This window comes from Leopardus geoffroyi, chromosome B1, assembly GCF_018350155.1.
Source record: "Leopardus geoffroyi isolate Oge1 chromosome B1, O.geoffroyi_Oge1_pat1.0, whole genome shotgun sequence".
In the NCBI taxonomy this organism is placed as follows: domain Eukaryota; kingdom Metazoa; phylum Chordata; class Mammalia; order Carnivora; family Felidae; genus Leopardus; species Leopardus geoffroyi.
In genome coordinates this window covers 111,033,401-111,047,155 of record NC_059327.1, presented here as the reverse complement: position 1 = coordinate 111,047,155, position 13,755 = coordinate 111,033,401, and the positions used below count along the sequence as shown (strand labels likewise).

Genomic DNA, 13,755 nt, shown 5'->3' with positions numbered 1-13,755 from the left:
TTTACTTTACTGTATAATGCCAAACTACAGTTTCCAGTTTCCAACAATAGTGAATGGAAGTAACAGTGACTATTCTTTTTTTTTTTAATTTTTTTTTCAACGTTTATTTTTTTTATTTTTGGGACAGAGAGAGACAGAGCATGAACGGGGGGGGGGGGGGCAGAGAGAGAGGGAGACACAGAATCGGAAACAGGCTCCAGGCTCTGAGCCATCAGCCCAGAGCCTGACGCGGGGCTCGAACTCACGGACCACGAGATCGTGACCTGGCTGAAGTCGGACGCTTAACCGACTGCGCCACCCAGGCGCCCCTAACAGTGACTATTCTTGACAACTGTTATCCAACTTAAATTTTTTTCTAATCAAGAAGTTGTGAATAATGGTCATGGTTTGAATTTGTATTTCCTGATTACCAATGAGCTTGGACACATTTCATGTGTTCATTGGCCATTAATGTTTTCTCTTGTGTGAAGTGTCTGTTCAACTCTTTTGTTCATTCTTTTTCTACTATGAGATTGGTCCTTTTCTCAAGGATTTATAGGAATTCTTTGTATATTCTCAGTAGAAATCCTTTGACAGTTACATACATTGCAAATACTTTCTCCCAGTTTATGACTTGTCTTTTCACTTTCTTTATGGTGTCATTTTACTAATCAAAAGTTCATCTCTCTCACTAATTAAATAGCAATCTTTTGTGATTTGCTCTTTTTATAAGTGTTTGAGAAATTCTTCCCCAACCAATGGTCAAAAGGGTATTCTGTCTTAGATACTCTCCTCTAAAAGTTGCATACTTTTGTCTTTCACATTTAAGTCTTTAACTAGTATTGATTAAAAAAAATAACCAATTAGCTCAAGGTCATGTATTGAGCTAGTGTATTAAACAAATTCCCATATATACATGTGTCTCTTGCAGAACTATATTTAGAAAGGCAATTTGCCTATCCTAGTGCCAGTAATTTTTGCATCATTCAATATGATTTTATTATTAATTATTGACATCTGTTATGATACTCCCCGCTCCTCCCTTGTTATTTTTCATTAGAAGTATCTTGATTATTCTTGAACTTCATCCTTTCACATAAATTTTAGAATCATCTGGTCAGGCTGGCACACAAACACATGTTCAGCTGTAACAATTTTTATTGGAATTGCATAAAGATGGAAATAAATTTGGGAAAAATTGCTATCTTAATAATATTGTGCTTTCCAGGCCACTACCATAGAATATTTCCTCATGTATTTAGATTTTCATTAATGTCTTTCAATGAAGTAAGTTTTATAATTTCTTTCCAAAAGTCTTACATAGTTATTATTAGAATTATTCATAGGTTACTTCATATATACACACATATAAGTTTTAATTATACTTTATATATTTTATGCCATTGTAAATGGTGTATTTTTATTGTTACGTGTTTTTAGCTACTTGTTGTAGATTTAAGGATATTTTGCATAAGACTGAATTTATTGGCTTGTTGGATGTTTGATAAAATTTTACTGGTAAAACTGTATGTTCCTGGTGTTTTCTTTGTAGGAAGGTTTTTCAACTACTGATTACATTTCTTTAAGATTACAGGACCATACAGGTTTTCTGTTTCTCCTTGGTTTCTTTTAAGTAAGTTATGCTTTTATATGAATTGCCATTTTATTGTTTTCAAATGTATTGGTATATAATATTTCATTATTCACTTGTTAGCTTTTTTTTTTTTTAATTTTTTTTTTCAACGTTTATTTATTTTTGGGACAGAGAGAGACAGAGCATGAACGGGGGACGGGCAGAGAGAGAGGGAGACACAGAATCGGAAACAGGCTCCAGGCTCTGAGCCATCAGCCCAGAGCCCGACGCGGGGCTCGAACTCACGGACCGCGAGATCGTGACCTGGCTGAAGTCGGACGCTTAACCGACTGCGCCACCCAGGCGCCCCTCACTTGTTAGCTTTTTAAAAATCTCTGTAGTATCTGTTAATGTCCCCTCCTAAGATTTTTAGTCCTACTTTTATTTGTTCTCTATCTCTTGATCACTTTTACCAGCAGTTTGTCAATTTCAGTGGTCTTTTGAAAGAACTTTATTTTATTGAGCTTCCTATGGAATATTTGTTTTTTCCATTAATTTCTGTTTCATCCCATTAATTTCTGTTCTTTTTTTTATTTCACTTTTTCTACCATTTATTTTTTTCTATTCATTTCCTTACTTTTGGTTATTTAAGTTTAACTCATTAAATTTCCCTCATTCTTTATTTCTATTGTAAGTATTTTGGCTATAAATTTCCTTTTATGTTCCACTTTGATTGAATTCCACATATTTTGACATGCAGTATTTATCATTCCATTGTAATACTCTCTAATTTTCATAATGATTCTTTCTTTGACCTGCAAATTATTTAGAACTGTATTTCTTAATTTTCATCTATTTGAATATTTTTCTAGTCATCTTTTTGTTATTGGTTACCTTAATTGCCTTTCAGTCATACAATGTCATATGCAAAACATTAATCTGTTTTCTGAAATTTGTTGAGATTTGTCTCATAGCACAGTAAACCTTAAATTCTTATGAATGTTCCTTCCAGGCATGCTTGAAAGTAATGTATAGACTGCCATTGATATGTTATTTCATAAATATCTATTCAATCAAGTTTGTTAATTGTGTTGATCAAATCAGTGATATCATTACCACTTTTTTTTTGTCTGCTTAATGTATTAGTTTCTAAAAGAGGTGTGTTAAATTTTCCCACTATGATTATGTATTTGCATATTTTTCTTTATGGTTCTTTTTTTTTTTTTTAGAGACATTAAGCAACCTTTTAAAAAATTTTTTTAATGTTTATTTTTTTGAGAGAGAGGGACAGAGTGGTAGCAGGGGAGGGGCTGAGAGAGAGGTAGCGAGACACAGAATCCGAAGCAGGCTCCTGGCTGTGAGCTGTCAGCACAGAGCCCGATGCAGGGCTCGAACCCAAGAACCATGAGATCCATGGCCTGAGCTGAAGTTGGACGTTTAACCGACTGAGCCACCCAGGTGCCCCTATTGTTCTTTCACTTTTTGTTTCATATATATTAAAAGCTATACTCCTAGATGCATATACATTTAGAATTGCTATACCTTCCTGGTGAACTGAACCATGTATCATTGTAAAGTAGCTTTTTTATCTTTATTAATGCTTTTTGCCTTAAAGTCTGTTTTGCCTGATATTAATATACTTTCTTTTATTTATTTATTTTTATAATTTTTTTAATTTTTAAATTTTATTTTTATTTTTTTAAAGTTTATTCATTTATTTTGAGAGAGAGAGAAAGCATAGGTAGGGGAGGGGCAGAGAGAGAGGGAGAGAGAGAGAGAAAACCCCAAGCAGGCTCTGCACTGTCAAGTGCAAGCCCAGTGTGGGGCTTGAATTCACAAACAGTGAGATCATGACCTGAGCCCAAGTCAAACGCTTAACCAACTGAGCCACCCAAGGGCCCCAATTTTTCAATTTTAAAGAGAGCACGCTAGTAAGGGAGAGAGGCAGAGGAAAGAAGAGAGAGAGAGAAGCTTCTGCACTATGCTCAGTGCAGAACCTAATGCTGGGCTAGATCCTGTGACCTTGGGATTATGACCTAAGCCAACATCAAGAGTCGGAAACTCAACCAACTGAGCCATCCAGGTGCCCCAATATACTAACTTTCTTTTAGTTAGTATTTTTCTAATATATCTTTTTCTTATTACCTTTAAACTTTCCTTATTGTTATGCTTTAAGTAAATCCATGTGACTATTTTTAAAATCAACTCTACCTTTATCTTTTAACTATAGCATTTAGTTCATTTATATTTATTGGAAATACTGATATATTTAAATTTATTTCTGTCATCATATTTTGTATTTTAAATTTATCCTGACTTATCCTTGTTTTTTTTCCCCTTTTCTTTTCTTGCCTTCCTTTGGATTGTTTTGTTTCTTTTCATGTTTTACCTTCTACCAGTTTGAAACTTACATGTTTTATTTTTAAAAGATTATCTTAGAAGTTTTTATCACAGTCTAAAGTTAAAATCTCCCTACCTCCTGTCAATTCCAAGATCTAAAAACACTTTGACATCAATCACTCTCCTCCTCATATATATGTTGTTTGTATTTGTATGTGTTTTTTTTTCTATTTTTTAATCTCATAAGACATTGTTATTGTTGTAGCTTTATACAATCAGTATTTATATTTAGCCAACATTTCACCACTATTTTTGTTTATTATTTTCCCTTCAGTCTCAGGCCCTTCATCTGTGATCACTTTCCTTCTATGTAAAGTATGTACTTTAGGGGTTTATTTAGTAAGAATCTGTTGATGTTTATTTTTAAATATTTTTATTTTTCAAGGTTTCCCCTCAGTATATTGAAGATATCCTTTCACTGTCTTCTAGTTTCCATTGTTGCTTTTAGGTAGGTAGCTATAAATCCACTGTTGTTTCTTTGAAGGTGCTGTGTTTTCTCTCCAGTGACTTTAAAGATCTTCTCTGTGCCCTTGGTATTCCCTAGTTTTGCTATGATATTTCTAAATATGGATTTTTATTTATTTATTTAATCTGCTTGAATATTATGGGTATTTTAATTACTGTCTTTCTCCTGTTCTTAAAGTTCTTAGTCATTATCTGTCCAAACATTTCTTTTGCTTCTCCCTCTTCTTCCCATCAAGGATTCTTTTTTTTTTTTTTTTTTAATTTTTTTTTTCAACGTTTATTTATTTTTGGGACAGAGAGAGACAGAGCATGAACGGGGGAGGGACAGAGAGAGAGGGAGACACAGAATCGGAAACAGGCTCCAGGCTCTGAGCCATCAGCCCAGAGCCTGACGCGGGGCTCGAACTCACGGACCGCGAGATCGTGACCTGGCTGAAGTCGGACGCTTAACCGACTGCGCCACCCAGGCGCCCCAGCCCCCATCAAGGATTCTTATGAGGCATATGTTAGAGCTTTTCCATCAATTTTCCCTGTTTCTGAACCTCTCTTTTGTATTTTCTCTCTCTGTCTTTTTTGTTGTTGTTGCAGTTTAGATATGTTCTGATTTATCAACAGTTTAAAAATTCTATCTTCAGCTAGAACTAATATTTGACTGAATCTATTTAATTCATAGATTTAAAAATTTTTAACTATTATTTTTTCATTTATAGAAATTCTATTTGATTCTTTTTCAGTCTGCCTATATCTTTGTATAGTTTCCTGTTCTTAACTCATATACTCAATATACGCTTTCACAATTTAAGCATGTATATTTTGTAGTCTGTATCTGATAATTCCATTAACTAAATTCTTTGTGGGTCTGATTTTACTATCTGTTGTTTCTTCTTTCATCCATTGTTTCCTTTTACCTCATGCATTTTGTGAGTTGGCCAGGGACTCATATTTCTTGGTATTTTATAGGTGGAAATTCTTTGAAGCCTAGTTTGAAGTCAGATTCCTTTAGAGAAGATTATGTTTCATTCCACCAGTTGCCTGAGAAAACCACCAACCAAGGACCTTTCTTTTCTTTTTTTTTTCCATGAAATTCACGTATGTAAAACTACCTTTTATTTGCTCTAGCTATTTTTTTTTTTTTTTGAGAGAGAGAGAGAGAGATTGAGGGCACAAGTGATCGAGAGGCAGAGAGAAAGAGAGAAAGAATCCCATGAGGGTCAGAGAGAGAGAGAGAGAGAGAGAGAGAGAAGCAGAGCTCATGTTCTCCTGAAGCAAGGCTCTTGGTCATATGATACGGGGCTCACTCACCCATTGTCAGACTCGAACTCATGAACCCTGATAATCATGACCTGAGTCAGATGCTTAAACAACAAGCCACCCAGGCGCCATGCTGTAGCTATTTTAAATAACAAGCACAGGGTTAGAATATTATTTATCTCTCATGATGTTGAAAAATATCATATAAAAAGCTAAGGAATGAATGAAAAAAAAATGATTAGGTATTTGACATGTTTTCAATAAACACATATGATCTTGAAAAACATCATATAAAAGCTAAAGAATGAATAAAAAAACGATTTGGTATTTGACATGTTTCCAATAAACACATGTGATCTTGAAAAACATCGTATAAAAGCTAAAGAATGAATAAAAAAACGATTTGGTATTTGACATGTTTCCAATAAACAGTTAATTAAAAAATTTACATGAGCTCTGCATGTTGCCTGGGTCGGGATGTCATTATGTTATAAGTGGACTTTACAAGGTATGTTCTCCTGAAGCTTTAGGATCATTTTTAAATAACTTGTTTTAAAGTAATTATTAGCCGGAAGTTTTGTAGATCTGTGGAAATTCTCAAGAGAAAAAAAATCTGGTCTCCCTCAAGAGGCAGCATGTTTTGCCACAGGCAAATTTCCTGAGAGGTGGCAGGAGAGGATGAGGATTCACTTTTAGCTTGCCCTTACACTAAAGGATCAACCTTTACTGGGACATCAGTTTTATGCAAGGGAACAGTGTCTTCTTATACATTCCAACTTGGGTAGGCCTTCGGTTTTATTTCCTATCTTCCCACACTCCAAGATCGTGAAAACCAAAGTTTCAGCTTACAGTGTTTGCAAATACACTCAAGGCAAAAGCTAACTTCTGTACTGGCTAACCTTCTGGGTTCCAGCTTTTTCTTGGTTTGTTTTCTGAGTAGTCCTTCCTTTCTTATAATTTTTTTTTAATGTTTATTTATTTTTGAGACAGAGACACAGCATGAGCAGGGAAGGGGCAGAGAGAGAGGGAGACACAGAATGTGAAGCAGGCTCCAGGCTCTGAGCTGTCAGCACAGAGCCCGACGCGGGGCTCGAACTCACGAACTGTGAGATCATGACCTGAGCCGAAGTCGGACGCTTAACCGACTGAGCCACCCAGGCGCCCCCTTTTCTTATCATTTTTATTGATACATTGTAGATGTGATAAAGGGCTTTTGCAGCATTTTTACTTGTTTTCAGTGGGAATGTTGTTCAGAATGTATAGTCTTCCATACCACTAGAATAGAAGTCTACCCTTTTGGGTTTTGGTGACTTAGAAGTTGCCTTCTCCTTCTCTTTTTATTCAGTTTTAAAATGCCAAAAATATCTATCCAAGCCCCACAGTTGTCTTACTCTCCAATCAGTTCTCTTTCTACTTTTGTGTCCCCACTTGCACAGACCAGTACCAGAGGCACTATGGACAGAATTTGTGTGTGGGGTTGCTCAGGGGAAGGTGAAAAGGTGGAAAAAGCTGCATTGTCATTGCTGGTGACTGATCAGAGAAATGTATTCTTGTTGTTCTTCGTTAGATACCAGAATAGAACAATATGATAAACGATTTTGAATGTAGATGAAAAAGTAATTTTAGTATAATTATTCATTTATATATGAATCAAATGAGCTCTGTATGTTCGCTTGTGAGTCTAACCAAACATTAATTGAATTCCAACAAAGATATTTTAAACTGAGACTTTGGACTATAATCCTGTTTAATATTTTAATGTACTTATGTCTTATTCCCATAATTATATTATAACTCCTTGACAGTGTAGGCTTCTTTATGCCTCTACTTCTTTATGCTTCCCCACATCGTTTAGCTTAAGGATTATGACTAGCTGGCTGGTGGATTATTACAGAAGTGGCAGCTAGTAGACCATGGAATGCCTTTGGAATTCTTTTATTTTCTTTGATTTACCCCCAAAGGAGTACTAATTGTCCAAGAAAAAGACTCACAAATGCCAAAAGAAATGGGGTTTTGAATAATACACTGATTTGCCTTCTCTTAATGATGGCTGATTTCTCAATTATCTTACAACTCATCCACTCAGCTGTATCCTAGGTCACCAATAGAAATAAAATACACAAATATCAAAATCAAACATAGAATATATGAACACATGACCATTTGGCTATGTGCGTGCATGTGTGCCATAGATTCTAACTTTGTTGGATATCTAATATTATCCTGGAAGTATCTGTTTGTATGTTCTCTTGCTCTTGATGGCCTCTTTCTATTTAATTTTTTGAAAAAATGTATATAGGGGATGTCAAAATAGAAAAAATAATTCTTAGATTACAAAAAATATGGGGAAATTAACATTATTCAATTTAGGAATAGGTACAGCTCACAGAAAACGCCACAGTTCAGGGAGCAAAAATTGATATGTGTTGAAATTGAAAATGATTCTTTTATAAAGGAAGCTGACCAAAATTTCCAGCAGGATCATTGCCTGAAGGAAAATTTTCTAGGCTCCAGCCTCTGTTATGCTTAACAATGAACCATACAAGTCTGGACAGATGGTTGGATTCCAAAGTGTTTCTCATGTTACAGTATTTTCTTCCTATTGTCTCTCCTGAATTCTGCAGGGAAATGAGAAAATGCTATAACTTTCAAAAAGTATAAAGAATATTTTCAATATATTTTGGGAAGTCCCAAGTACTAAACATTAATTATCCTGGAAATCTTCTTTTCTTAGAAATGCTTTCTTGGTTAGAATCCAATTGTTTATTCTGGACAGTATGACTTATCTTTCTATCTTCATTGCTAGAAATATAAAATACAAAATGCATTTATGCCTTTTCCTAGATCTCTTCTATGTTCCCTGTCTCAAAGTATGGTAACTGTCCATTCAACTTTGAGCTATGGTGAGCCACAATCTTGGGACTCATTTTTAAGACCATATCTATCCAACAGCAACACTGCATTTATTCCCTAAACAGCCCTCAAATTTGTCCAACTTTCTGTCTCTATGACTCTGGCCCAAAGTTCTGATATTTCTCATCTAGATTATTACAATAAATGCCTAACTAATCTACCTGCAATCACCTTTTTCCTCTCTGCCCCTAAACACCCTATAGCCAAAACAGAATGGACTTTTCCAAATGCAAATCTGGTCATGTTCCTCCTGCTACCAGTAGTTTCCTATGACTCTTGGGTTAAACACAAGATTCCTTACCTGGCACACAGGGCCCTGAACAGCCCCTACCTACTTCTCCAAACTCACCTCATCAACTTTCTCCTTTTATCTCTAGTTAAACTAATTTGACCTTCTTTCATTTCCTCTATATTTCTATCTGCATTACGGCTGTTCCCTACCATTTTAATTTCATTAAGCCCTGTTCTTCTTACAGAGTTTAATTCAAGCATCATATCCTCAAAGAATCTCCCATTAACCTGCTGTAGTTTCACCCAAATTATTAGGACAAGTCCTGTTGTTTGCCCTCACAGAACCACATTTCTTATCTCTCTTTCACAGCACTTAGACAAAGGGAAGAGATTTATGATCCTGTAGACATTAGGGTTTCAAGTGAGGGAACAAAAGCAGAGTTATATTTATTTAGTAATCAACCTCTAAGATTCAAGCCAACATTTCTAAACCACAGAGAAAAGTACACATAAGAATATTATACCTAAGTGTTCTCAAAAGAGCCAAGAATTATGCAATAAATAAGTATCAGATATTCTTAGGCAAAATAGACAATCTGCTGAGTATGTAATTTAAGACCTGGAAAGATATTAGCAATTGTTCCCACTTAACCCCCTTAAAATAGAGATAAGAAAAATGAGTCTCCACAGTGAACCTCAGAGGTCTCACAAATAGTTGATGATAGAGAATGAAGTGGAATTAGTCACAAATATCTGTTGAACACTATTATGTGTAACAGTTTTCCTATATCCAAGTCCTCTATTCATTACTACATGCTCTTTCTGTTTAAACATTTACAGAAACAGAGCAATTAAAGTTTATTTTAATTTGTCAGTATAACAAAAGACTACCTCCTACCTTAAAAGGATGATATGGCACCAACAAAACATCATTCTAAGCCTTTAGACAAAGGAATGGTGTGCTATTAACATTACATCACAGTACAGGATTATTTCTTTGTGCATGAGTTCTTCATATTTTCTTATTATACTCCTCTTTCTATATGAGGTTCTAAAAAGGATCCTAAAAAGAGAACCCCCTTCTTCCTTTCATTTGAAGAAAAAGGAGTGTGTCCTACTCACTTTCAGTTAATTTCAAGCAAGGTTTGTTAAGTTTCTCAATTACCAACTGCATTTCTCAATCTCCATGCTAACCCTCCATTAGAGCACAGCTCCCTTTTTCAGGAATGGTGGGCCATTCCATTGCTACATGGCTTCTTGCTCGTGCTACTCCACTAATTAGCTCTCTGACCAGCCGTTACTTCTTGGTTCCTTTCGTAGAAAGGCAAACTAATGGCCAGCTCTTACCACACAACATTCGCTTAAAAACACTTGGGCTAAAAGGGACATTGGAAACCATTTAGTACCACAACCTAATCCATGCAGGAATACTTTCTGAAACATCTTTTTTTTTTTTTTTTTTAACGTTTATTTATTTTGGGGACAGAGAGAGACAGAGCATGAGTGGGGGAGGGGCAGAAAGAGAGGGAGACACAGAATCGGAAGCAGGCTCCAGGCTCCGAGCCATCAGCCCAGAGCCTGACGCGGGGCTCGAACTCACGGACCGCGAGATCATGACCTGAGCTGAAGTCGGACGCTTAACCGACTGAGCCACCCACGCGCCCCTGAAACATCTTAAACAGAAGAGAGATTTAATTTATACTTATGCTTTAAATGCATCCAGTAACTAATTCATCACAATCTCACTTCTGTGAATTCTCTTTCAAGAAACAGGAATTTTGTATCCAAGTACTCTACTTGTGTTCTTCACCAACAATACACCATTATTTTAAGGAAACAAGCCTGTTACATCCTGAAACTTTGCTGTGGCAGTTTTCTGTCTAAAGAACGTGTGTGTGTTTTCAAACCCAAAGTATATAAAGTATACCAGCCAGGTTAGAATGAAAAAGTGAAAAGTTTATATTACACAGTTAGTTCATCTTTCATTTTCTGTTCCTGTTAAGGAAAAAAAAAGAAAGAAAAATATTTTCTTGCTATTTAAAATTCAAGACTAGCTTCTTAAAATGAGACTTTTTATCCCAACACCTACACAATAATTCATGACTTTAATATTTTTAATGATTACTTCCCTGCATGTATAAGCCAGGAGATGAAAGAACATGAGTCATCCATACATTTGTTACTTCCTTCCCTTTCAGACTCTCTTGCTTTAGTAATAAAATTCTATGTGCCCTAGGGGCGCCTGGGTGGCTCAGTCGGTTAAGCGTCCCACTTGGGCTCGGGTCATGATCTCGGGGTTTGTGAGTTTGAGCCCCGCGTTGGGCTCTGTGCTCACAGCTGGGAGCCTGGAGCCTACTTCGGATTCTGTGTCTCCCTCTTTCTCTGCTCCTCCCCTGCTCCCACTCTGTCTCTCTCTCAAAAATAAATAAAGATTAAAAATTTTTTTTTAAAATTCTATGTGCTCTATAAGAATGTCTAAACCCTATAGCAGCTCCACTCTATTCTGGCAAACTCAGGAAGAGTTTCTTTGTTTCATTTGTTCATTGTAAACAAAGGAAGTTTGTTTTGTTTACAGTGCACATTCCTTAATAAAGGAAAGATTTATAGATAATAAGATAGTATTCTTATTTATTTATTTGTTTATGATCTGTAAGATAATAAAGATGTGTTAATCCAGTAATTTTATGGTATTTATTGGCCAGGTACTTTTGTACTGTTAGTAATTTATTTTGTTCGTGAAATTACCTTGACTGCAATAGATCATTATAGTATATTCATATTTACATATGCAATCTGTCATCCAAAAATTCATCCATACACTAGATCTAGGAAATTGGGCTTTCTGGGATATCATTTCTCTATTTTATTTGGCAATACGCCTGGCGGTGAAGAGCTTTAAATTTGGCATCTGTCATTGCCTATCTTGGTCCAAATTATATGATGCTAAATACCATGAAGAATACTTCACAGGGGAAATCAGTAGTGGGTTATGAGAATGGTAAACTTCATATCACCATGTGCTTGTATCTGAATATTAGAACTGTTAGCCAGATGCTTCCTGTAGACTTCCGGAGAGACAGAAAGTGCGGTGCCACTGGGATCCAGAGGCACTGATGGGAAGTATGCAGAAGATACATAAATCACAGAGTATATTCATTTCATTTGGCTTCATGGGATTCCACTGACATCACTGCGGGTAACCAAGGTCTGCACCAGGACCCTCTCCCTTCTGCTCTCTGACGCCTTCGAGGTGCTGCCCATCTAGACCAGGCCCTGCAGTAATTTCACACACTCCCCTAATAAAGTCCTCCGGGGCTGTCATGTATTTTCATGTGTTTGCCCTATTATCCCTCCCTGCTTGAGTCTTACAGATAATTGATGATGCTTCAGTTAATCATCTTTCTCTCGCTTTTGTTCACCAGGTACCTTCGCCTTGAAGGGGCTCTTTTATTGAGAATCGATGTCTTCTTCTGGGTAATTGATCACCATAGACCCAGGGACACTTGACTCATCGTTGAGGAAGAGTAATCATCATGAATAATCAAAAAGCCGTAGCTACACTACTGCAAGAGTGCAAGCAAGTGCTGGACCGGCTCTTGTTGGAGGCGTCAGATGTGTCGGAGGAGGACAAGAGCAAGGACCAGCAGTGCAGAGGTGAGGTCCTGAGGAGAGGCGCTGGGGGGAGGGAGAAGCCAGCAGGTTTGCTCTCAACTCCCCTGCCTGAACGACATGTTTTCATCTCTGCCCTATTTTTCTTCTCTTGGCAGATGACCACCGAGAGATGAGTGGATTTCTAGGGCATGAATGGGACATGGGCTACAGGCGGACGGGCAGGGGAGGAAGCCCACTTTGTTGCAGTGAATTGCTGTCAGTTCTAATTTTAGGCTTCAGTAAACATGAGGCTACAAGAAAACAGTTTAGTTCAAGAAGAACAAAGGGTGCAAGTAGGCTGGTGCTCGTAAATTTCAATTATTAAAAAATTGAAGCAACTTCTGAATGGTGGCATATACTTTTTTCAAACTAAGCTTTTGTGCCTCATCAGTTTCCATAGGCTTCTACGGTTTCCAGAAATATGTCATCTCATTGGTCCAATCTTTCTTTTTTTTATTATCAATACATTTCTCATGCTGCATTCACATGCCATTTGTAAAATAAATCCTTTCATACCGATGAATACTGATTGCATCATTATCAGGGTTTAAGAATTTGGCCTTTTGCTCATTTCATAGTTTATGCCATTCATAGTTTTAGATGAGTCGTTGTTTGAGAAGTTTTGATCACAAAGTCTAGAAAGTTAAAACATTTATTTCTTCCATAGACAGTTTTGGAGAGGGAATTTTCTTTCCTTTCAGCATTTGCATAAATTTTCCTGCGTTTCTATAAGTGTATCTCTTTTATGTGCTTTTAATTTTTTTTTTTTTTTTTTTTTTTTTTAGTGACTGGCTATTCCTTGCAGAGATAAGATTACATAAAATGCACACTCCCCATCTCTTTTGTTGTGGATGATTATGTAATGGGAAAGGTTCTGGAGGAGTCTCTCCCACATTCTTGTATACTGGCACACACACACAGAGGCACTTCAGGTACCTAGAGGCGTCTTAAATTTTTGCAATCCGTTATTTTTGCCCCTTTCAAGGTAAAATGCCCCATGTCCCATTGTTTCACAACACCTTAGTTTTTGTGTTTTCCTTCTTTATTAGCCAGATACACCACTGCGTGATTTTGCTTGCTAGTTATACGTGCCCATCAGCCTGGGCACACTCTGGCAGGTGTTAGCCTCTTGTCAGGGAACGGCGGGTACTTGGCGCCTCCAGAACACACTGCAGGCTGGTTCTAGTTCCCTCAGGGCCAGCGTATTGTGTTCTCTCTACTGAAGTTTTTCTCTTGTCCTTTTACTACATGGCATCCTTTGTCTCTTTAGCCCAAATTCCTTCAAGCTTTGT

The 13,755-nt window shown here is 36.7% G+C and overlaps 1 protein-coding gene across 3 annotated transcripts in view; it reads left to right on the top strand.

The window, feature by feature from the left end:
- The first annotated feature begins 11,857 nt into the window (after positions 1-11,857).
- The window catches only part of ALPK1 (alpha kinase 1), a 63,150-nt gene continuing 61,252 nt past the window's right edge, over positions 11,858-13,755 (top strand). Inside the window, exon 1 of one of the 3 annotated variants that reach the window (XM_045470123.1) lies at positions 11,858-12,466. In XM_045470123.1, coding sequence (XP_045326079.1) covers positions 12,346-12,466 — 121 coding nt within the window. In that variant the 5' untranslated portion in view covers positions 11,858-12,345. The remainder of the gene's footprint in view (positions 12,467-13,755) is intronic. The other 2 variants (XM_045470103.1, XM_045470113.1) reach the window with 2 other exon arrangements.